The sequence below is a fragment of the Phaethon aethereus genome (genome assembly GCF_964289735.1).
Source record: "Phaethon aethereus genome assembly, chromosome: 7".
Taxonomy (NCBI): Eukaryota; Metazoa; Chordata; class Aves; order Phaethontiformes; family Phaethontidae; genus Phaethon; species Phaethon aethereus.
This window is the reverse complement of record NC_138583.1, coordinates 29,841,563-29,866,735: the sequence shown is the minus strand read 5'-3', so window position 1 is coordinate 29,866,735 and position 25,173 is coordinate 29,841,563. Positions and strand designations below refer to the sequence as shown.

The following is a 25,173-nucleotide window of genomic DNA, read 5'->3' as shown; positions in this document are numbered from 1 at the left end:
GCATGCTGACGACCATGAGGGACAGGATGTTTGCAGGAGACACCGATCCTCCTGGTAATACTAAGAACTTTTTGGGCGCCTGCTTAATTTGCCTGGCTCACAGGCTCAAGGCCAAATTAATTACTGGATTTCCACCAGGAAAAGGTTTTTTCTGCCTGTGACAGGCTTGAAGAAGCCACTGTGCTTTTCCTCCCCCTTTCCTCTCCTGTTGTAGGACCAAATATCGAAACTTAGTCTCTTATGACTTGTTTGGTAGTAAGTTTTGCATGGTTCTAATTACCACTTAAGCAGCCAGAAAGTGCTTGATGTTGCCAGGGAGAAAGGTGTGAGCGAGCGTATCCACCAGGTGCACGCAGTCTCGGGTACCCTGTGGTCCCCTACAGCAGGCCCCGGTCAGACACCAGCAATCTGACATCGCTCCCGGGGAACGAAGAGCTGCGCCGCGCCTGAAAGGGGAAGGTTTCGGGCCGCCAGCGGCTTCAGCTGATGTCAATCCCGCCACGGCAGCCGCGGCGGCCAGGGGGGGCAGCTCCCCCCCGCCCCGCGGAGCCGCAGCAGGGCGGGCCGCGGCCGTTCGCCCGAGGAGGTGCGGCTGACCCCTCCTTGCCCGGGACTCGCGAGGGGAGGAGGGGAGAAGGGAACCGCCAGGCCCGAGGCCCGCCCGGCCGCTGGGAGCGGCGCACGCGGGGGATACGCCTCCCGGGGGAGCGCCCCGCGCCGCGCGCCTGGCCGCGCGAGGCGGTAACGTGCCCTGCCCCCCTGCACGTGACCCGAAGGCGGCGTGAGACGGCAGCGTTGCTCGGCCGACCTGCGCCGTGCGCCAGCAGCACGTGACCGCCGGAGCGCTCTCGCGAGCTCCGGCGCGTGTTGGGCTTTTGCCCCGCCTCCCCTCCCCGGCCCGCGGCGCAGGAGACGGAAGCGGCTGCGGCCCGACGGGACCCGGCGCGGTGTCTTCCCCGCCCCCCCACTCGCCCCCCGGCCCGGCCCGGGCCCCGCACGCCCGCCGAGGTGAGAGCCGGCAGCTGCTCCCCGCCTCCGCGTCCCCACCCGGCGGTCTCGCCCGTCCCGCTTCGAGGGAGCCTGAGCCTGGGCCTGGGCCTAGGCCGCGGCATAGGCCCAAGCCTGGGCCTGCGCCTCTCCGCCAGCGCGGGCTCTTCCTCGCCGTTCTGCCGTGTCCGGAGTTGCCCGGTTCGCTCCGACAGGGAGCGGCGGGATTCTGTGCTGGGCGGTCGGGTCCCGGGAGGGGCTGGTGCCTAGGAGCCGCAGGGGACTTTGCCGCTGTGAGCGGGGAGACTGTGGCTTGTGGCAGCCGGAGGGGGAACGCAGTGGTGCGGGGTAGCTTTCTAAAGATGTGGGTCCTTTCGAGTCTGCCTAGAGACCCCACAAGTCACGTACTGTAAGTTGCGCGTTTTGCCTGTGCCCGCACCCGGGCACGTTTTTAAGCTTTCTTTTTTAGAAATTGCTTAAGAGTGGTTGAACGGTACAACAATTAAGGTAAGCCTCTCTCTATAGTGAAATAGTGCGTTACTGAAACTTAGCGAGTTATGTCTTTAATATTTTAGTAATAGCTTTTCGTGTTATTTGTTTATTAGTTTCATTTTACTTGCACCACAAGACGATTAAAAAGCTGTCGTTTTGATGTGGGGGGATGTGTGTATGTTTCTTGCAGATGTCAGAAGACCTTGCAAAGCAGTTAGCTAGCTACAAAGCTCAGCTTCAGCAAGTTGAGGCTGCCTTATCTGGGAATGCAGACAATGAAGATTTACTAAAACTGAAGAAAGACTTACAGGTGAGAACTTGAGGGTCTTTAGCAGGTGTTTCATCTTTCCTAAATATTTGCATTTCAATGAAAATATATACTCGGTCGGTTTATTACTTTCTTTTCACATAATTTGGTACAATTATGGTAGGGTTAATTTGAAAAAACCCAAAGTCTGGCCTATTTTAAACTTGTCTGTATGTTAGTAAGGAAGATGTACTAATTTATATAGCAAACTCTCCTGATAAAAACTTTACTGGTGTGATGAAAGATATGCCAGTGCTGTCTTTACTATCTCTTTTTTTCTTTATTTTTTTTAAAAGCATTTCTCAGTAATTATTTTTTGTTGCTTTTACTGTCCTGAAGGCTGATGGTTGGTCTTAACATATGCCTTTCTGCTTATTTTTGAGTTGTCAGATAATGTGATCCAGAATCTGTTTATTCATTGCATGCATTTGCAAGGATAAAAAGCTTTAGAGTGTAGTTCTGTATTTTATATTAGAAAGGAGAAGGGTCACATTCTTCATTTGCCATGTGCAGCCTTTTAAACATTTGAGAGCATACCGCATTCTTACGACCTAAAAAACATTTCACATTTTTAAGAACTAAAAACCATTTCTGGCCCTTAGGGTGTTGTTTGGTGACAGGAAGACCACCAGCCTAATTTTAAGTTGATAGGAGGTCTTTTAGATTTTTGTGCCTATAAAGACACATTGGCATATAAAAAAAAAATCAGTACTGTTAAAATTTGTCGTGAGAGTGCAAGATACTGCTTCATTTCTGTTGTGGATTGCTTTAGCCATCAGATCTAAAAATATATAAAACTACCCAGTACAAGATTCAGTAACCACTATTCTGTATGGAAATAACAGCAATAAAAATGATGCTTCAACCAAAATACAAGTAGTGCCTCAAATCAGTGATCTTTAGAATTCTTTTTGACTTACAAAGGCATTGTGCCCACAAGGCACTTTATAGATCATCTTAATGTCCTTTGTTGTACACTGTTAAAAGCATGTGTATATTTTTATATTTTTAAAATGCACAGCAAAACCCATATGGGATGATATTTCCGATACCAACACGACCTCGGCTTTGATATGCAGAGATCATTGATGTGAAAGGACAACTTGCAAACTTTTTAATAAAAGCTTTCTGCACAGAATGGGGAAGATCTTTACACTTTCGTCCCCAAAAGGTTTGCTATCCATATGTTCCACCTTGAAAATGACATAATGTTTTGCAAACTTAATATATGCCAACCTAACAGTTGTAAAAATGGGTTCGATGCTTCAGTGTCCCAACTAAATAGCTTTCAAGTTAGTTCAAAAAGATTGTTACAATGTCATTGAAATTTTTTTTTCCTCTCCTAAATAGTGATGCACTGCTGCATTTCCTATATTCAGCTTATTACTGAGTAACAAGATTAAAATAAATATTACAAGAATTTTTTATAAATATTTTGCTTTGCACCTTTTGTTTCACTGAAGTGCTCCTAGGACAGTCTGTGCACCCAAGGACCAAACTTACCTTTTGTGTCAAGCAGAATTGATGGCAGCTGTTGTCATCTCTAATTGGAGATGATATCTGTGGGTGTTGCGTTCTGGAGCGTAGATCTCTGGCTTTGTAAAGACCAGTTGGTCAGGAAAAATCTTGGCAGGCTGACTAGTATTCTCTGCGGGTCACACCATGTCATGGGGATGTGGCAGCAAGCCATGTTGTTCAACCCATTTGGCTGTATTGAGCTGCTTTGGTAGTCTTAATTCGTGTTCAGAAATTTTCTTTGAATGAGCTATTCCATTAAAGACTTCTTTAGAACCGTCTTATGGGTTGCAATAAAATTAATGTTTCTATCGTGTATGTGCTTAGCACTGTGATGTATGGATATCAGATGAAGATTTTTACCAAATGATTGCTATTTATAGCCTGGTCTGTAAGTGACTTTATCAAATTCAAAGCATCCGTGGTAGACTTGCCTGAAATGATTCACATTTGAGTTCTACAATAAGCCATCTATGAATGTGGCAAGAATAAGTCAACAGTTTCATTGTCAATAAGTCAACAATTTCACAATTCAGCTATTACTGGTAGTCTGCGTAGCTGAAACACTGACTTCCAGGTAGCTTGTGCCTGATGTGTTGTATTTGACCTGCTGACATAAGATACCTACTTCCAACCATGATGCCTCTTGGATTTGTAGAATACAGCTGTCAATATCTTGAGGAATAGTTTGGGATTTTGCATTTGGGAGGAAAAATTAAGCTAATGCTGTGTGTTCTGCAGAGCACTGTCAAATTAAGTAACCTGATAATCAAAATTGTTCTGATTCAGCCTGTAGTATTATGGAAAATGGAGACCAATGTAGATAGATGTAATTGTAAGCATGTTTCTGTGCTTACAGATGCTACTGATTGTGCTTACTGTTGCACTTACTAACTAGCAGCTCCTCTAAAATAAAGAGCAGAACTTTTATTAGGAAGGTGTTGGAAATTCAGACGTTAACAGCTGCAACAGAAACAAACTGTTAGGCCATTCATGCCAGCTTTATAGTTTATCAGATAAAAATGCATGTAAGTTTATATTGTATTAACTTCTTGTTTGGGAACTGCTTATGATCCTTTAGGTTCTTGAGCAAGGCAGAACAGCTTCTTTACTGCTTTTTGCTGAGCTAGTCTTTGTATGCCCATGGCAGAACTAGGATGTGAAACTAGGAGGAAAGTTCAGGCTCCACCGAGCTGCAGTTGAACATTGTTTATCTGCGACCCTCCTCTAATTTAAATATTTACTGTTAGTTAGGAGAGTGACAATGGTTCATGCTGAGATACTCAAAGAATTGAAGAATTTTTCTTTTTTAAGGACTAAAGAGTTGCTTTGCTTTATAGAGAAAGTTTAAATGGCCTCTTAGGTGCTGACTCCTTTGACTTTTAACACTAGTGAAAACTGGTGGTCTTGATGGTGCAGAATAAGAATATAACATTGACAGGAAGTTGGGGAGGGGCTTTTGCGTGCTCCTGTCTGTGAATTAATATTTAAAGGAACTGGAAAAAATCTGTTTTTTTGTTATTTGTCGTGCTGGATTAGCAAGGGAATGCCTGACCTGAAGTCTCAAGGTCAGGGAATTTAGAGAAAAACAAAACACATCAAAATGACTTAAGGGAATGAATTTCTTTAAGTATGCACCTGAATGCCTCTATAAGTGATAGAGCTTTACAGAGTGGCAGTCCTGGAAGGTACTCTTCCACACGGGCTCTGGGTGCTTCAGTTCAGCCAATGCACATATTTCTGAGTAAACTGAAAAATGTTTCATCACTTGGAAATGCTGCAATTATACTTGTAGTTGTGTGTTTAGACATTCCTATAAATAATATAGCCAGCCAGTCCCAAAGGGGAAGGGGTGGAAGAAACCACCAGCTAGAGAGAATAGAAGTGTTATGCCCTTGCATGTTTTGTCTTCAGAGTACTCTCCTGCTGAATACTTGCTCTGCCACATGTTGTGTGATTTTTTTGTTGTTGTTGTTGTTTGATAACCAACATACCATGCAGCTATGTGTACAGTCACACTGTTGATTTTTGTTGGGTCTTTTTTTTTATTGAGACTGTTTAGCTGTGTCTTTGTGTGTATGGATAAACAATTCATCTAGAAGGAAATGCTATAAGAATAACAGGCTACTTTTTGAAATTTTGAGGAGGGCATGGGCAACTTTACAGCAATACAGTGAGGACCCTACATCTTTTTATCTATGTTGGCAATGAGTGAATTTAGTTAAATGATTAAAGAAAACAAAACAAACTTTACCTCAGCTATGAATTTAAGACAGTAACTTCAAAAAAACTCAAACCAGTAAGCTTGGGGTAAAAATACGCATGGTAACAGAGTTTGAAAAATTATTTGTTGTGGGGTTTTTGTCTTTTATAGGAAGTAATAGAATTAACCAAAGATCTCCTTTCGACACAACCTTCGGAAACTCTAGCAAGTTCTGACAGTTCTGCTTCTGCTCTGCCCAGTCACTCCTGGAAGGTTGGGGATAGGTGTATGGCGATATGGAGTGAGGATGGACAGTAAGTGTAGAAAACTTCTCTAACAGTTACATGAAATAGTTCAATGGTAAGAGACTTTCATTCAGTTTGAACTGCCTCTAGGGTGACTAAAAGCAAAAAGAAATTAGGAAATAAATATGATGTTAGGTATTCTTGTACTGTATTAAAGGTCAGTATTTTAGGTAAAAAACAAAGAGATGTGGGGTCATTTCTTAGAAATGCCCTGTTTGTCACTAACCTTATAAAAGTAGGGTAGCTTTGGTAAATTACCATTTGCTAATGTAATAAATGGCAGACTTTCATCAATTCATCTGTCAGAGCAGCCTTTTGTAAAGGTTTCAGGATGTACAAGTCATAATTTGTCATTGCATTCATATATATATATAGATACATATAAAATCAATTGCTATCAAGAAAAATCCTTGCTGTATCTTAGTTTCTGCTGCTAATTGGAAATCAATTTTTAATTGGAAATGCTATTTTTTGGCTATGAATAACTATCTGTGTAACATAACTGTAGAATTAATTACCTTTTGGATTTGTAGTCTCCGTTACATTAGCCTGTGAAGTTCTGGGAACCCAAGCACTTCATTCTGACTTCATAATCTTTGAAATAAACATTCTAAAATTACTTCCCCTACTGCAAAATGGGTAACTGTTGCAGCTCTTTTAAAATTAGTATTTATGCACGACTAATATCCCAATCATTACCGCTTAGAGAGAAGCTCTGTTGCTCAACAAATGTAGTTCTGTTAACAATGTGGTAACCACATGAGATTTTTGGCATAGCTATTGATGCCTTTGATAGAAAACAAACCTAAAAGTGAACAGTTTTTCTGTCACATATTATTAATGTTTTGTGTAAGAACTTAAAAATTGAATCTTACTCTCTTAGGTCACCATTGGGTCATTCTTGCTCTGATCACTGAGTTAGAGGATCAGAGCTTGAGGAAGAATATGCCAGAGTGTCCACTGAAATGCATCTTACTGCCTTTTTTTTTTTTTTGACCCACTGCTTCTGTTGCAACATTTCTTAAGTGACCGGTGTTCTGTGAAGAGCTGGGCAGAGACTAGTACTTTTTGCCCTGTGCAGTTTGGGTTTCCATGTATTTTCATCTAGCTCAATTTAAGATGTTGTTGGCCCACTAAAATAGCACAAGAAATTAATTTAGTAAATGGTAACTGGAATACTGTCTGTGAAACATCTCCTCTTATTCCTCTGTTTGCTTTAGATGTATCCTTTTGCTCTGAATTCAGACTCAAATTATTTTAAATGCTTTTGGAAAAGTCACTTGTCTTTTTTTCCTCTTTCCCATTATAAGGTCAGTTTGGTTCACCAAAATGTTTCATATGCACAGATATGAAACGGACTGAATTCTGCTAAAACTTCAAAATTGCTATTTTAAATCAGTAAGAAAACTTTTAGCTTTGGAAGTGTTGAATGGGGAATATTTTAAAAGCTTCAGTTTTTCTTAATTCTTTTTCATATGGAGAAAAATAGAACCAAAGCTTTGCTCTTGTGAGCTGACATTTTTCAAAATTCCTCAGTGAATTTGGTGAAAGTTGTGTTCCGTGAATGCATATTTTGTTGGGTCTTTTTTTTTTCAGTCCCATGACCTGCCAGAACGAGAACCAAATCAGGATATTTGATTAGATTTGGCCCAGCATTAATCATTAGTCTTGATAATTGTGAGGCCATTGCTTCTGACCATGCTAAAGGTCAGATATAGCAGATTCCAGTCTTGTTACTTGTGTCCCTTTGACCTTAAGAAAATAATATCTTGGTTTGATTTGTGTATTGTCCCTGAAAGTGGAGGCCAGTATTTGCAAATTTTTTACTTAATGCCGTTAGCTGGCTGACAGTGTAGGTGTTGAAGGGCTGAGTATTAAAGCTTTACTCACATGCTTACAGCCATGATATCTTTACAGGTGTTATGAAGCTGAGATTGAAGAAATAGATGAGGAGAATGGAACAGCGGCAGTCACGTTTGCTGGATATGGCAATGCTGAAGTTACACCTCTGTTCAACCTCAAGCCTGTGGAAGAGGGAAGAAAAGCAAAAGAGGACAGTGGCAATAAACCCATGTCCAAGTAAGTAATACACAGGCATAAGTCTGAAAGCTGCTTTGTGTTTGGTTGGTTTTTTTCCCCCCCACAGCTATAAAAATTGGTTAATGAAAAAGGCGCTCTCTTTTTTTAATTTTTACATCTCTTTAATATCATCACGTTTGATTTAAGCCCCTTTTTCAAGCATTCTAGCATATACTGTTTGGTAGATTATTGTGGCTGGTATGGTGTGTTACGTATGATGGCAAGATAATGTGATAGCATAATCTGAATAAAACAAAGCCTATCCCAAGATGTCAAATATGTAAGCAGTAGATTTAAAAAAAAAAAAAAAGGCAGTACTCTTCCATTAACAGCAGAGAGCCTCCAAGTTTCAGCTCGGATCTAGTGCAGGCTCTACTCAGATCTGTGATCTGGCTCACAACAGAGTGTACTTACCAGTGCGAAAGACTCCGGCTTCTGCCCTGTCCCTGTGTTGGGATAGCTTTGTTGACCCCATCGCTGGGCAGATGTGGTTTATTCCATATCCTACTGTGTCTAACATAGAAAGGTATTTTTAAGGGCTGAAAACATGGAGGTGGGGGGGGAAGGCGGTACAATTTCAGAGTTTGTTATAGGCAATGATCCCTTCCCTGAGGGATCATTCTGAGGGGCACTGTGTTGTGACATACATCAGCTCCTTGTGAACTTATCTTCACTGAAGTAACTTATTTTTATTCTTTTCCTTCCATCCCTGTCCAATACTTGGTAGCATGAGGGTCCTGCAGACCTCCAGAAAAGTTTGGGCTTTTCACTTGAATGGGCTATTTAAATTTTCCAAACCCTGGATGTTTCTGAAATGTAGAAGTGCTGATAGGTATGTTTTCATTTTCAGAAGTGAACTAAACACGATCCCATGGGTCGCTGTGTTTGGCATGGTCTTAATCAGGTGGTTATTGTTAGGCCCAAATATATAAGCAACCAATGTAATGCTTAAGCATGGAAAGACTTGATTTTTTTTTTTTTTCCTGTAAGTGGAGAATATTTACAAGCTTTGTTTTCTGTCGTTCACTTACAGAAAACGATAGTGCATATCAGTCTTACAGGGGTTTTAGTTTCTTACGCGAAAAGGCACAAACATGAAATGTCTTTTTTCTTTTTCTCCAGAAAAGAGATGATAGCCCAGCAACGAGAGTATAAAAAGAAGAAAGCTTTGAAGAAAGCTCAGAGAATTAAAGAACTTGAACAGGAACGAGAGGACCAGAAAGTCAAGTGGCAACAGTTTAACAACAGAGCCTATTCTAAAAACAAAAAAGGCCAGGTTTGTTTGTTTTGTCAGTATGTGAGTGGCAGCAGGGCATAGACTTCTCTGCAGTAATTTGGGAGAGAGAAGGAAGTGGGTTTTTTAAGGGATTTAAAGGAGGGTTCATCTTTGGGATTCTGAAGTGTGCGGTTTGGTCTTTTGTACACGTAAAAGGCCTGGTTTGGTACTGGATGGTTGAGGAGTGCCGCTCCTAAGAGGCTGAGCGTGCACTTAGGTTGGAGAGCTGGGCTCACTGTTAGCTCCAGGTCGTGTTTGTTGGAGCTTAGAACCCGAGGGCCTGCCTAAGCCTCCAAGCCTGGCTTCTTGCTGTGTTTGTAACTTGGCAGACACGCTGCTAAGTAATTGTCCTGGCATAGCAAGCATAGTGCAAAAAAGGTAGCAAGGACATTTTAAAGCCTTGTTTCATTTTTAGTGTGGCGTGACCAAGAACTGCCAGACATAGTGGTGAAAGTCTTCCTTATGAACAGTTATCAGAGATCATCTTACAAGGAAGGTGAATTTTATTTGTTATTGGCCTGACCCAAGGTCCCAAGTACCATGATCACACCCAGTACTTAACTGAGCTGGGAATGTCCTGGTACTTACCTCACCTGCTGGTAACATGTCACGGGTGAGCTAGCCTTTAGAAAGCGTGCCTGTCTATAAAGTAAGAAGTTGAGGATATTGAAACACTTCAAATAATAAAGATTGCTTGGTTTGTTTTTTTTTCTTTTAAGTGCAAGTTAGTAATTATTCAGAAATGGTGTTTTCTGTTTCATTTGCAGGTAAAGAGGAGTATTTTTGCTTCCCCTGAGAGTGTAACTGGCAAGGTTGGAGTTGGAACATGTGGAATTGCAGACAAACCTATGACACAGTATCAAGATACCTCTAAATACAATGTCAGGCATTTGATGCCGCAGTAACAGGGGAAAAAGGTGGAACTTCATCTCTGCAGGGCTTTACACTTATCTTTTTATCATTATATTTTTCTAAAAGTAAATTATTTGTTGGCACATAGTGAGTAGTCCATTTTGTCACCATCACTCTGGCTTCAGCTGATATGAGCCTTAAATCTCCAGCTCTTGATTTGACACACCTCCCCTCCCCCCAATTGTTAAACTTTTTGTAGTTGCATTAAAATATGTTCTGCAGGTAAATGTTTTCATGAACTGCTGTTACCCGTTGCTCTGAAAGCAGCAGTTATCTGCAACTTTGATCTTCAGAATCTTCATACTGGTAGTGAGGTTTGTTTGGTTTTTTTTCCTCTTAAGAAAAGTGGTGGTATAAAAATGGCACTGTAACAGCCTCCCTTGTTTCTGCAGTCACAGTGCTGTCTGCTCTCCCGGTGACAAGCTCAGCATTACAGAGCTGATGCAGCTGTGGGAGAGAGAAACCTGGACTTCATTGTGGCTTATGTGTCAGATGGAATTGCTAAGGAAATTTTCAATTACTCCCTTACAAATCCAGTGAAGATCGATTGGTACAGCTGGAGATGAGGGCAGAACAGGGCTGATTGATAGGATCTTTATTACTAATGATGATTCATGTGCTAGAAACAATAAACCTGACTTTAATTCCAGTCTGAATTTCCTGTGCTAGAAGTTAAGCAGAAGAGATACTTTTTTTAAAAGAAATCATAAAATTTTAATAGGAGGTTATTGAAAGGTTACTTAAAGGTAACCAGAAAACCATAGGACAAGGTATTTAGACTTTTCATTTCCAAGTAGAGAACTGTACTTAAAAAATACCCACCCCACTCCTCCCCATGGATCGGGGAGTTGGAGAACGTAAGTGGTTGTGCTTTTGGAAAGGGGCTGTCATCTCCCCTCTTGTAGATCTTGTAGGTTTGATGGTACGGTCACAGACCTGGACTGCACCGTAACAGCTTGTGTCTGGGCCTTCTCCATCCAGCGAAGTAGAATTGCAGCATGGCAGACACGAATGCCTAGATCCCACTTAGTTAGTTGTGAGTGAGTAAAGGTTAGGCTGAAGTTTCTGTCCTTAGGTAATTGACTGGCCCTAGTGTTCATTGTAACTTCAGCTGTATTACAGTGCTGCTGAGACCCTTCAATTTTATTCAGGAAACCACGTGTAAAAGCTCTTGCTTTCTTGTATTTTGTATGTATGTGATTTGTTTTCCTCTGTTACTTGTCTCTCACTTACGGTAGCGGTGCCATCTCTGAACCCGTAATGTGTTTTAAAAAGTTAATGGGTAGCCCTGTATACAATGTAGATATTATTTTTGTAAAATCTAGGGCTGAGTTAATGGACAAGAGTACATCAGCTCTTTCCCCCATTAAATAATTAAAGGGTGTTTCTTGTCCATTAACCCTGACCATTATTTCCCTGTATATTATGTTAATGTAGCTCATTTTGTAATTTGTTAACTACATCAGGTCACGTCAACAATTGTTGATGCACTGATTGGTGGGAATGTCCACCAGTTACCCGAGTCACAGCTCAAGCTAAACTCTACAACTGGTAGTATAGAATCCATACATAGAAAAAGGTTCTCCCTATAATGGGAGAAGGTGATTTTTATGAATACAAAGTGTGTTAATTTCAGTTTTGTATGTTTAACTTTTATTAAATAAAGTGTTTAAAATCTGCTGGATATATTTGACAAAGTGGAAGTATATGTGGGGGGGGAACAGTAAACAAATCAGGAAAGGGTGAAGTGTGGAATCTGCTATGCAGAATATAATACTCCAAATACTCTGCACTCACTGCAAGATGAAGTAGATGTGGCCTGAGTCCTCATTTTCAGTGGTAGCAAGCAGGATAAGTTTTCTTTTGCAGAGAAAAAAAATTAATTTACTGCAAGATAATCTGATGGAAGACCTCACTGCTTTTTAGACAGAGAGTTGACACTACAGCCTGCACCCTACAGGGACAAGTCTCAGCAGTGGCATCAGCCTCTGACATACTTTTTCTTTAAATGCCTTACCTGGAATAGTTGGTGACACGACTGTGGCTGGGGTGGTCTGATCCATGGAAGAGAGAACATTTTGAAGACCACTTGTTTAAATTTAAAAAAAACAATACCAAAGCTGCCATCTTGGCCACACAGCCATTCCTTGTGGCACCTGATTGTTTGGATGCTGTTTCCTCAGCTGCAGGACAGGGTCTCCCTGGGTGTAGCCTGGCTTTGGAACACAGCCTTAGCATCTTGAGAAATTCACATAGGAAAAATAGATCATGGGTTACACAATGCTGGTAATGGCCCAAGTTCCTTATTTTATGAATGCTGAAGTAATGCAAAAAGTGTGGTTGGAAGTGTGTTTTTTAAATTAATTTCCCCGTTTTATTAGCTGGTCTCAACAATAAGAAACCTGCTTTTTCAGAACTCCTGTTCTCCATTGACTTCTGGGCCTCTCAGCAGGCAGTGTAAGTACTCCAGTGCTAGCAAATCCTATTATAAAGGAGACGAATACTGAAATGAAGGTGGAAAAGTTAGTTAAGCGTAAAAGTAAAGTAAAAACTGCAAAACGACTAAGCTAGAGCCATTAGAGAAAAAAATACTTGTCTGTGAACATGGATTTGTTCCTTTCAGATAAGGATACTGTTGCAGGATGACCAGTAGGGGATGCACCTTTCTTCTTAAAAGTAAGTTATACAGGAAATGGTTTATCTAGCACAGCCTCAATCTTGTACAAATTGTAATCTATTGGGGAAATTAAGCCAGCACTAATCTGACCACAAATCTGGGACTGCTCCAGTCAAAGTATTTAGAATGGTCTTAAGAGTAGCAACTTTTAAATTTGCATGGTCATGGCAATGCATTTCTCTTTTGCTTTCCCTTATGCCATAGTGAGACTCTTGTGTCACTTATTTCTGTAGCTGCTTGGTCTCAGAGGTTTGTAATATAAAAAAAGACTTTGAACTTAGAAGATGATTGCAATTTAACACTGGAAATGTTTAGAAGGCAAAACCGACTGGACTGCTGTAGTTCCCCATGATATTGCACTCGCCTGGATCAGCACTGTGGCAGTGTTTTGTGAAACAATCACCACATGCATGTCTTGCAACAGTTACATTAAGCCTGGGATTATGGAAAATGCTCTTTGCATTGCAATTTGTTCAATCTTTTGCTGCACTCTAAAAAGCTTCACTTACCAGGCTGTAAAATAAGGAGGGACATTTTCATCAGGACTACAGTAAACATCCATGCACATACCCAAGCTAGCAACCTGTTAGTGTACGACCTGATTAAGCAACTTCACTGACATGTCAAAATCTCTGGAGTTGAGCTGAAGGCTTTGCTATACCAAAGCACTCACATTGTTTTGTTTTGTGAGGCATTTATCCTACGCTGAACCCACCTTGCAATGATTTCTTGGTCTGGGCAGAAGTGCAAAGCTTTCCCACGATGGATGCTGACAGGAAAGGTCTTGCTCTCACCTAGACTGAAAGGTTACTGTTATTTCCCAAAGAGAAGATCTCCATGCAGAATACAAGTGATGCTAGGTAAGTTTTAAACCTTGCATTTATAGCAGACCTGCTGAACCTGGTATCCCCTAGGGCAATAAGTGCTATTTTGTACAGTTGTCCACCACTCCAGGAGAGGAAAGAGCTTTTGTATTCCCCTGACAAGCCTTCCAGGAGGAGATCCAAAACAATTAATTGTTTTTAGTAAGTATTTTTGAAAAGGGGTTAAATGGAAAGAATTTCCTAGCTTTGGCTAAACTGAGCACTAGCTAGAGCACTGGCAGCCCCAGTCAAGTGATGAACTGGATCTGTGTGTGCTCTGACTAGCAACCACAATGTTAAAACCACCATAAAATGCTTTAAATTCCTTGACGGTTTATCCTGCTTTGCTGCAATGTCCCTTAGGATCAAAATTAACAATCCTTGCTGAAACACAGCCCTGCTGCAACGTTCATGACCTTGATGAGACCTTATGGAAGGGATGAATTTGGCCCAAGGCTGACTGCACATGCATGGAGTGGCTTTCTGGCTCACTAGCATGACAGTGATCAACAGCGCTAAATCTGTTGTCTCTCAAACCACCCCTGTAACTGTCACCTTGTGGAGGAGGCATGCTGGAGCTACTGCCTGCTGGAAGACAACAAGGAATGCCGGTGTCCTCGAGCCCCACACATGCTACAGTTGGATCTGTATAACAAGACACCCCTGAGGACACTACTGCAGAAAATCCCAACCTGGGAACATCCCCTGAGGTGAGATTAGCATTATTACTAGTGCTCAGAGCCTCCTACTCATCATTCCTCTCTGCCTCATTTCTCTGAACCTCCATGTTTCCAGTACATGAATACCCTTCATGGCCTTAAAAGCACTGGCAGGGGCCACCCAAGAGCGTATGGAAGACGGGTGCCTTCCCTTGACCTGCTGAAGACCAACATCGGTCCCCTGCAGCGCTTTGTTTCCTCTGAGTAAAAGCTGTATCAAAATGAAGCTTCAGCACATGACTGTAGCACAGCAGACTACAAGCCAAGATGTTGAATGACATGTTAAAGGCCAAATTAACCATCTCACTCCACCAGCTTGGTCTGGGCTTCACAGCGATACTACAATCTACGGGCCTGATTTTTTCCAGTGTGGTAAAAATAAATTAAAATATTACCCATAGCCCTTACAGCATGGTTAACACTGAAGGTATTTCTGAAAGAACTGACATTTCACACCTTTGACCTGCATCAGTCAGACCAGCAGGACAGCGTGACTCAATCGTTCAGCTCCGTACAAGCACACACCTCTCACAGGACTCATCCAGCCTTCCCACAGGCAGCTCAGCCATTCCTGATCCTTGGTATTTCTGAAGGGACCTCAACACGAGCATCCCTCCTTGTGAGACAACGCTTTAGTTTTAGTCAAACACAGCAACACCCTAAACAGAAACCCTAAATACTACATATTTAGTATCAGAGATGTAGCACTGATACACATAGATGCCTTACTTCTGCTTCTGCCTGTACTTAAAGGGATCAGTCCTCTCTTCAGGAGGAACTTTGTGGTGAAGCAGGGGTCTGTGCTGATGTGTTATCCCCAATTAAACAACCTGCCTTTCTGTAACAGGTCGCTCCAAAGGAAAAACACCCTGTATGCAGACAGCCGCTCTCCTCTCCCGTGTTCGTCCTCTCAAACATCACTCAGACCTGTTGGCCAATTTCAAGCAGATCTGACAGCGCATCAGTATTTTGTAGATATTTTGCACAGGTCGGTGAACAGAGAGGAAGAAGGATGCAATCCTCTTCCCCAAGGGTCCCATGGGACAATTCATACTATCAGAGATGCGGAGGAGTTTCACTCACTATCGGGTCACAGAATTTATCACTCACCAGAGAGTCTGTCCACAGGAAAATGCTTCGGGGGAGGGGGGGGGAAAATCAGACTTCATTCTGTTATTTAGGGACTACTTTTTCGTCATTAATATTACCACCTCCCTAACTTCACTCTGACATCCTGAATTTTACCATCATCTTCCAGGAAGTGACCCCAGTTTCTCCTTCCAATGGCGTATGGCTGGTGCCAGAAAATATGCAACAACAAAAGCTTACAATCCGGAGGGGGGGGGGTGGGGGGGGGGGGACGGGGGACGGGACTATCTCCATTTACTGCACGTGACTGATCCCACTTCCACTGAAGCCACAAATTTCATCTATTTCAACAGGGCAACACAGGAACACAGACTAAAGTACAAGAGAACAAAGAGCAGGAAAGCAGGATGCTGGAGCTCAACCGCCAGAAACAGATGGTAGCAAACAAAAGGAAAAAACAACCACAAAACCTGGAAAATGATAGCTCTGTATAGTTAACCCCATTTCTATTGACCTACAGATTTCTTGAGACAGACAGATTTGAGACCACCTTCGTCAGTGACATGCCTCTAATGGAACAGACATAAAAATGACCTTCAAGTGACAACTTGCCAGAGGATAACCATGACAAATGCAGTCAGACAGTCATCTCCACCTCGTCTGCACACACGAGATGACATACCGTAATATGCTTGTGTCAAAAGAAGGAAAACGCTGGATGGTCTTTTTCACAGGTTTGTCTGTAGCAAAAGGACCCACCTGGGATCTAATTTACAGAGGGAGGACTTGACGGAATGAGCTTGCGAGGGAGCTGCATGCGCGCGTGCATGTGTGTCTGCTGTGTGGGCAAGCTGCCTAAGGAAAGTACATCCAATTCTGTTTTTGCAGGAAAAGTCACCGTATTCTTGTAAAATTAAACAGGGAATAGATTTAGGACTTCCGTTACCCTAAAAACGCAGAAGTAAAGCAGAAAAACAACAGCACCCATAAAGCAAACCATAAAAAAAGCCTCACGCAATTTTGCAAAAGTGAAAGGCAAAATGTGATTCCATGCCCAGATTACCATGTGGCGAGAATAAGTGTTCTTCTGGATGAAACCAGAGTTAACGTGGTGGGCAGACACCTAGGGCCACAGAGAAGTGACATGGGAGTGAAATGCTTCACTTTCTCTTGACTTGCAGAGGAGTGAAACGAGGCCTCAGAAGCAGCACAAATCCCACACTGTTGTGCATTTAACAAAATACTTGAGTTGGGAACCCAAAGAGAAACATGCTTTCACTGTCTTCATCTTTTTGGGTGAATGAAAATAACTCTCTCTTCTTTTAAGGACAGTTTGGACAAAAGAGACAGTAAGCCTCTGTGAGCACTTTTCTGGGGAAAACCAGTAAATTTGATTTGCTCTATTGGATCTCTTAGACTTCAGTAGTGTGAGGGACCATCTCAGCTTCCAAAGAGAGACTTGACTCTCAAGGGTTTGGCCTCTGCACCTCTGGATATTCACTCTGTTTTACAAGATTTCAGGGTGGCTAGTAGAAACTTTGACAGTACTTTGAAAAGTGACACGACCTAAAAGCTGATCTGGTACATGGGGCTATTCTGGCTTGCCACAGCAAGGACAATTCAGGAGATTCACGCGTTTTTAAGCAGAAGGAGCTATTATTATCATCTAACTGATGTTCTGCATAACCATACCAGTTGGCTGTACAATCATCTGAAAGCAACTCATAGTAACTTCTCTGAGCAAATGAGTCATCTTGAACATTTCGACGCAACAGACCAGATCAGCGAAGGGAGATGTGAGGAGCGTGACAGACTGCGTGATGTGCAAGGATACAGAAAAGGCCGGAGTCCACAACGCAGTAATAAAGCAGTGCAGGACAACCTCGAAAATCCAGAGAAAAGTTTCCATCACACAAGAAACTACCCAAACTCTAGCTGAAATCTGCCAAGACCTGCCACAAAGAACCCCCCAGCACCAGAACAACCGACCCCATGTCTTTAGCAGTTATTATAAAGGCTCTTAATTTTGTTTTATCCCTGGTCCTCTTCCCATCTGGGCCACTGCTGCTCCCTGAGCGGTCAGGCAGGTGGCTGGGGATGGAAGCTCATCTCCTGCTACATTTTCCCCATTGTATTCACACTTGATATCAAGACCCCTTCGAGTCCACAATGCTAGAAAAGGTAGGAGATACCGAACCGTCCCTGGAGCATATAAGCAAACGTTTCAGACACGCTCATTCCATCCATAGGCATGTCACTGTCTGATACCCTAGGAGAGCAAATCCACTCCCCACCCCTTGAACTTCAGTATTTACCAGCTGTGATATTTCTTTCCCAAATGGCCATTTAAAACAAATAGGAATAACAGGAAGGAGGAGGTACTGGGACAGCTAAAGGACCATAAATAAATAAATCCCACTGATACTCAACTTGCTCAGCACCAGGGCTCTCAGTGGTCAACACTTTCAAGGAGAATAATAATGAATAAATAAATAAGGCCTTCCTAGAGCTAAAGTTTCCCACTTTTCACCACTCAGAAGATTGTTCCAAACCTTGTGTCATCCAGAGATTACACGGACTCCAACCATAAACCCAAGCAGCATCTCTTCTTTGAAAACCCTCAGGCCTGATTTGTTAACCTAGAGCTCAATTCAGTCTGTGGCAGACTCCTGCTCCTGCCAGGTGACCTCCCAGAAGAAGAACAGATGTACTGAGCCACTGGATTACATATACACAAGTGAAAACAGATTTAACAGCAGCAACTTGATCCAGACTTAGTAAGCAAATTAATTAAAAAAAAACCCAAAAACCCAAAATAAACAGAAATGGTTTGTTACAGCCACGGAAAGATTATTTCCCTACTCAAGCACATGCGTTGTGCCCCTCTACAGGAGATGACACATTTTGGAGGAGAGTGGGGGAAATGTCAGAATATTTAAACAGACAGCTTATCATGCAAAAGTCTACGACAGACTCAGTCAGGATCTTCTCATCGTGGCATCGAAGGGCACAAGAAGAACAAAGAGTCAGGTGAAGTGATACGAATGACCAAGATGGAAGAACACGACTCATTTTGGATACAAGAAATGTTTAATGGCGTTAAAGTGCTACTTTAATGGGGACCATATGCTAACATTTAAACACAATTCCACTGCACTAAATATGGTTGTCTTTATTTTTTTATTTTATTTTACCTCTTTTTGCCCAACCCTACCTAAAACAATAAAATAAAATCTAAAGGACTGAAATTAACAACCCATTCAAATCAGCAATAAGTTATGAATTTTATAAAGCATTTTTTCCTCTTTTTTGTCTTAGTAATGAGGGGTAGTTAAATTACATAAGGATATACAAAGTTTCAAACAATGCCATAGGTGAGGACTCTATTAAGGTTTTTAAAACTTGGAAAACAAAATAATCCTGGCCATTAAAAAGACAAAAATAAAAAAAGCAAAGCCCTCAAAGTGCAGGTTAGAATGCTCGTCTCCAAGAAAATTAGAAAACATTTGCTATAATAGCTCTTAACAGCACCTGCACAGATAAGATGGCAAGGCCCTTGGGAACAGGACGTGCAGTCAAAACATTACATTAACATAAGAGACGTGCTGAGCTTAACTAGGTTAACTACTGGACTGGAACTTCAAAAGTCAGCAAAGGGAATGATTCTAAAAAGAAAACCAAAGAAACCCCCACCAAACCTGGCCTCTTCCAGCTAGCACAGCCTTCATCCATTGTGTGCATGGCAAAAAGCATCTTTGCATTTCATTGGGTCAACTGCTTCTTCAAAACAGAGATCTTTTCATGGCATAAATTCATATAAAAGACATCTAAGGTTTCATATGGACAAGCTCTAAAAAGACGCATCAGACTTGGGGTGTTTTTCCCTCCCAACGCATTTACAAATGTTTATCAAAAATTCTCTTCAAATAAAAAGGTCATAGTGGCTCAGTATCTGGGCATGACTTTCTGGTATACCACCTCTCGTATGTGCTGGTTTCTTTCTGTCCTCAGCTGGTTGTGTGCCTGCATATGAGCACGCATCTACCGGGAAATCTGCTGTCGGTGTCACAGCCTGAGGCATGACACAGCCCACCATGTGCTGGTAAATTTACAAGTGTGTACCTCTTGCTTTAGCCACGCAACAGAGGTACTTGCTTTTAAAATGATGTCCAACAGAAAGCTGAGCTGAATGGTGTTCTCTCCTAACATCTCTCTTTGCTGCCCCTCTCTCTCTGGGCACAGAATGACACCTTAATCATTATTGTTATTCCTAGGCTACATAAGCTGCCTTAGATTTCCTAGTACATTATGATAGCATTGGATTGTGATGAACTGTAGGACATGGTCCTTTTAGGACCAGAAAAGCTCTTCAGAAGGGCCTAAACTAGGTTGTTCAACCTGAATGCAATATAAGGAATTCTGACATTTCTCAGATCTCTTGACAGAAAGAGAGGGATGAGTCTCTAGTATCCTCTTTCAAAGAAATAAATTCAAAACAATGTGTTTCATCACTAAGGTCTAGATCCAGGTCCCACAGAAACAAACGGATTTCACTGATTTCAAAGGGACTAGTGTTTGGCCTAAGTTTTTGCCAGCAGGAATTGGGATTGGTAACATGACCAAATGAACACATGTGGGTTTCTGTGGAGGCTTCCTTTACACCAAAAGCTTTATATACAGGTCTTTCCAGGACTAGCTGTCAATATGTAATTTCTGAAAGAGGATACTGGCATCTAGGACCCAGTTTGATCACCCCAGCGAAATCATTCGCCCTGCACTGTTGTCTCACTTGGTTCTAGGAAGCAAAGGAGAGCTTGACACTGGCGCTGGAGTAACCCTCGTCACTCCCAATACTCTGCAAGCTGCTGTGATCATCAATGTCACTGATGCTGGTTGTGCTGATATTGTCCACTTCTCCATGGGAGAACTCTGTGCTTTCAACATCCACTTCAATCTCTTCTAAAAGGAAAATGAGAGAAATGCACACAGGTTAGCACCAGAGACCCAATGGCTCCCTTCAAGCCAGCAAGCCGCCAAGACTCCACCAGTCAAGGATGAAGCAGCAATCTGGCAGGCAGACTTTCAGTGTTTTCCCTGGAATGGGACAGGCTATGGACATGATTTATTAAGAGACTAGACACCAATTTGGAGGTTTTCTTAGGGACTTGGCAAAGGGGTTTGACCCCTCCAGCACGCAGGCCACACTGTCAAGCATAGGTGGGCAACCCCATGCACTGAACTTGTTCCGTTAACTCTTTCTTTGGAGCTCTACTACTCCAATGTTGGAAACAAAAAGAAACAGATAAAACAGAGGGCAACAGAGAAAATGGATCATGAAGTTACCCTGAAACAAGCTACTTGCTTGATATGATGTTGCCAAAGCAGGGACTACTCATATAGGGCATTACAATGCATTACCACAGGTATCTGGGTTACTCTCAGAGATGCTCAGTGGACTTCAGATCATAAACCTTATTCTTAAGAAAGACTTAGAAAGCAGAGATCCAGTTAACCAGATATCTTGGTTCCCATATCATTTAGGAATTTTCCAAAAGTTTTTTTTTTTTTAAACTACAGACTCACACACAAACTATACAGTATCTGTTAGTAAATATCAAACCATCTATTGTACCTAAATATCTCTCCACAGCAGAGCTATTTAAAAAAAAGAAAATTATCTGAATTCAGTTAGCCATTCAGATCACCTCTATCCAGTTTTAACTAAGGAGATGAACGCTATGGGAAGCTTGGAGGGGAAGGGGGGTGGGAAAGATGTGTGCGTAGAATGATTCTGGGAATTTTAAAAGGCAATTTGCTTGGCTCTGTTTGCTTGGTTATACCATGGTACCTTGGTTATACCACGGTACCTTGGTTATACCACGGCCCAGATACAGAATGAAGCTGGATGCTGCTTTGCAACATCCGTTCCAGTCCCACTAATATCTTCTTAGATTTTCCTCTTCGTGCTGCCAAGAGATTCAGTAGCCCAAAGAGCACAATGGATATCTCAACTTTACCATCAAGTATTTAGCTACCATCTTGTGATCACATAATTTTTCCTAACTAATGCTTTGGCATTTTAGAGAACTTTTCAGAGAAACAGGCCACTTTAAATGCCACAGAAATCAGCTCGAGTTGACAATAACAACAATTCTTCCAGACTTAATTAGAACTCATGCAAAAATACTAAGCTCTTCATATATATGTGTGTGTCTGTGTGTGTGTACGTGCATGTGTGTGAGCAAAATCTGTAGCCTAAATACCGAAGGCCATAAGAAGGGGGTAGCTGAGAGAAAGAAATGGATGAATCTCATGCCCTCGCTTCGCAGAGTACTGGGGATTCAGTGCTAGTTCAGCGACACCCACCTCGCTCCGAGTCAGAGCGATCCGAGGAAATGGTAGATCCAATGCTGTCCATTCGTATTCGCTCTATCTCCTGAGGACCCTGTAGTTGTTCCAGTCTTCTCTTTAGGAATCTTTGTTCTCGTTCCAGGTTCTCAAGCTGGTGTTGGCTTCTCCTCTCAGCCTCTTCAAGTTTCTGACGTGATCAAATATGATTCAACAATTAGTTTCATCCTTTTTTCCTCCCTCCCACCTCTACTGCGCAACCACCTGCTTTGCTTAGACCTTCCCAGGTCCCAGAAGCTTTTAAGCTGCAAAAAAGCTCTGAACCAAGCTGCTTGGCAGTCTCCAAGAAAAATGCCATCTCCTCATGTCTTTTCCACCTCCCAAGTCCTGATAAATCATACACATTAGTGTAAAAAGTCTCTTGAGGACAGAGCCTCTCCAGGGGAAACGATGTGAATTGTAGCAGTTTGTGGGTCATTCCACATGGCCACTTGCATTACCAAATCTGTCCACGAAGGGGCCTCTATTCCCTTAACCAAACCAATTCAAGGTTTGTTATGATCCACTGTAACATAAAAACGTGCCCTGGGAGTTCTGTGTTCCTTTGCCGCATGGTTTAGTAGGATTTCTCAGTAACAGCTTTCTATTCAGCAAGCGATTTACATAACCTACGACAGATTTCTTTGATCACAGCTGGGAAATCTACCAGGGCACTGTTCTTTGTTTCCTACCACAAGCACATTGCATAAGGAGGAGTCATTTCAGGCTAACTCTGTCCCTTCGGCAGTGCTTCTTCTCCTTCACCACTCCGTCCCGCTGTCCTGACCTGCGAGCAACTATTTCAGCCTCTTCCAGATACTGACAATGCTGCATTTTCTTTTCATGCTTCGCTCCGCCAAAAGTGAATCTAGAAGAGCGCTGGGCTAGCTGGCAGGTTCACACATGAAACCCCAGCAAGCCAGCACTGTCTCAGACTCTTGTGGTTTGTGCTAATGCTTTGGCAGTGGAAACTCGCTAGCACATCACAAAAAAAAAATTTCCCATCAAAATGCAATCATTCAACAGTAGGTATGTTTTAAAGAGATGCAGCTGTCAACGAACGATCACAATAGAGGACAAGACCCCTGCTCTCCAAATCAATCATTTCTGTAGTTAATGGAGTTCATTATAGACTCTTCTAACAATGTGGCTCGTAGCAATGATAAATGATTAACCAAGGAGGCAAGGCTTGCTTGCCTTTTTTTTTTTTTTAAAAAAAAAAAAAGGTGTTAGTCTCCCTTCAACAGAGTTACCTCTAGGCAGCAAGAGCGAGCGACTGAATTGCACTGCCCAACAGCCCAGACTGAAAGCAGCTGGGAAAAGCAGCTCTTACCTTGATATGTGCTTTGGCTTTGTTGAGCAGCCCAAGCGTTGTGTGCCTGGTGCAGTCTGGTCCTAGCGGTATCAGAACTTTTAAGCGTTCTAGACACAGGCGGAGGTGAGCTCGGCTGCAAGGGGAGAAGAGGAGGATCAGAGCTATGCTTTCAGAAAGTGAATGTCCTTTCCTTCTTGACTTCCCTCCCACAAGGCAGTTTTCATGTTTCCCGCTTTCCACACATCACAAGATTCCCCACAGGTACCAGGACAGACTGCCACTAAACTATTTACACTGCAAACATCAGCTGCTCACCAATACTTGCATTATTGCTAACCTCCGACAGACACTGTTTATTTTCTTGCTGTCTGAACTGATAATCTGACTCATCTGGATGAACTTTGTGCAGGGGCAACGCACACACGCAAGTGGTACAAGTATCTCGTGGATTTCCTCTCTCTCGGGTATTTGCTGCCTGTTTTGCTGAGAACTTCTTTTGTGAAAGCAGTTTTGAATGACTGCTACTGCCAGCACACTTCTGCATTGCTGGATCAGGGACATTTGCTATGAACCAATCTAAGCACCGTCTTTTTGCACAAAATTAAGAAGATTGCAAGAAAAATGGTCATCCCCAAACACCCAAGCAGTCCCTGCTGGCAGTTAAAGGAGGGAGAGGGATGGTAGTTCCCAAGAACTGCACTCTTACTCCCTCCTGGGCCCAGGTCTGAAATGCTGCTGGGGGTGCAAGGTCTGGGGAAACAAGAGAACCCAAGACCTTCCCCTGGGCAGTCTTCTGACCTTGGCTCACATCTACAAAAACAGGCTCCAACATGACAGTGTTGCTGATGATATAAGCCATTTTCTGCAGAATATGGAAACATGCTCTGGGGAAAATGGTTCAGGCAGCACTGGCAAAGCACATCGTCCACAGGCTGCCCAGGAAAACCATTCCCGCTGTCTCCTCCTGTGTATCATGTTTTCAGGAATAAACAGCAGATTTATGGAAAACTATCAAGTGTGGGTTGCCTTTTTCCCCTCCCTCTCTCTTTCCCAGACATTAATGATTTATGTCCAAACTTGTCATCCCAATCAGTAACACAATGACATCAGCTCCACCATTCACATGCAAGAAACACTGGTGCAAAAGAGTCCTGAAAGCCTATCTCAGCCCCTACTCATGCACAAAGAAACTGAATCCTAGCCTGATCCATCTCAATGCAGGGGAAGGGGGGAAAAAAAAAAAAAAAAGAAAGAAAAAAGAGCATGGACAGTTCATTTCCATTTGTTTTTCAAATTCACTATTGCACCCAGATTGAAAGGGGTGGGAGAGAGGAGTCTGTAATCAGGCAATTATGTCAGTGACAAGCAAGGATGATTAAGGGTGGAAGGGTCAGGGGTTTTGCTGATGAACTGTCAGCGCAGGGGAGTGTTCACTAGCAGTGCTGTAGCTGTGAGCTCCTCACTGTTTCTATTATAAATCTCTTTACAAAGGGTCCATCATTCTGTCTCAAGAACAGCCACAAGGCTGCATATGATCAGTAAGGGCCCTGAAGAACACTTCTTTTTCATTAACTATTAACAACTGGAGGGGTGGGGAAAGGGAATCATAATCCAAAAATCAAACTGAAAAAATTAGCAATCACATCAAACTCATCTTTTACTTCTGAGCTTGCTGACATTAAACCCAAACTGACATGGGGGGATTTTTTCTACATAGAAGCCCATTTTCAATGTACAGATTGATCAAGAGGAGCTGTGTGCACCCACTATAGGTGTTTGCCCAATGTCCCATGATGACCTGTAGGGCCAGCAATGAAAAAGTGTTGCTGGTTCACACCAGTACTTGAGTTCTTGTCATCCCACAGGAGACTGGACACTGACTTCTTGCAGCTAGAGAAAGGAAGAGGAGGAGGATCTCGTGGTTAAAGACAGTCTGCGTTTTGAACCCATTTTTGGCTGTGCCACGGACTTCCTGAAGAGCCAGAGAGGCAAGTCACCGAGTCAAAGCTGTCAGAGCACTGCCATCAAGCTGCGGCACAGAGCTGCA

General features: G+C 42.6%; 2 protein-coding genes across 2 annotated transcripts in view; one reads left to right on the top strand and one right to left on the bottom strand.

Annotated features, from left to right (window-relative positions):
• The first annotated feature begins 1,589 nt into the window (after positions 1 to 1,589).
• On the top strand, positions 1,590 to 10,210 carry SMNDC1 (survival motor neuron domain containing 1). Its single transcript, XM_082001920.1, has 5 exons — positions 1,590 to 1,789; positions 5,676 to 5,818; positions 7,727 to 7,888; positions 9,011 to 9,164; positions 9,932 to 10,210. The coding sequence occupies exons 1-5, from the start codon at positions 1,649 to 1,651 to the stop codon at positions 10,067 to 10,069; spliced, it is 738 nt and encodes a 245-aa protein (XP_081858046.1). The 5' UTR covers positions 1,590 to 1,648; the 3' UTR covers positions 10,070 to 10,210.
• A 10,009-nt stretch (positions 10,211 to 20,219) lies between these two features.
• MXI1 (MAX interactor 1, dimerization protein) overlaps positions 20,220 to 25,173 on the bottom strand; it is a gene marked incomplete at both ends in the record, with an annotated part of 12,736 nt that continues 7,782 nt past the window's right edge. Inside the window, 3 exons of the mRNA XM_082002245.1 lie at positions 20,220 to 20,383; positions 21,791 to 21,962; positions 23,145 to 23,324. Of these exons, the coding sequence (XP_081858371.1) occupies positions 20,220 to 20,383; positions 21,791 to 21,962; positions 23,145 to 23,324 (516 nt within the window). The remainder of the gene's footprint in view (positions 20,384 to 21,790; positions 21,963 to 23,144; positions 23,325 to 25,173) is intronic.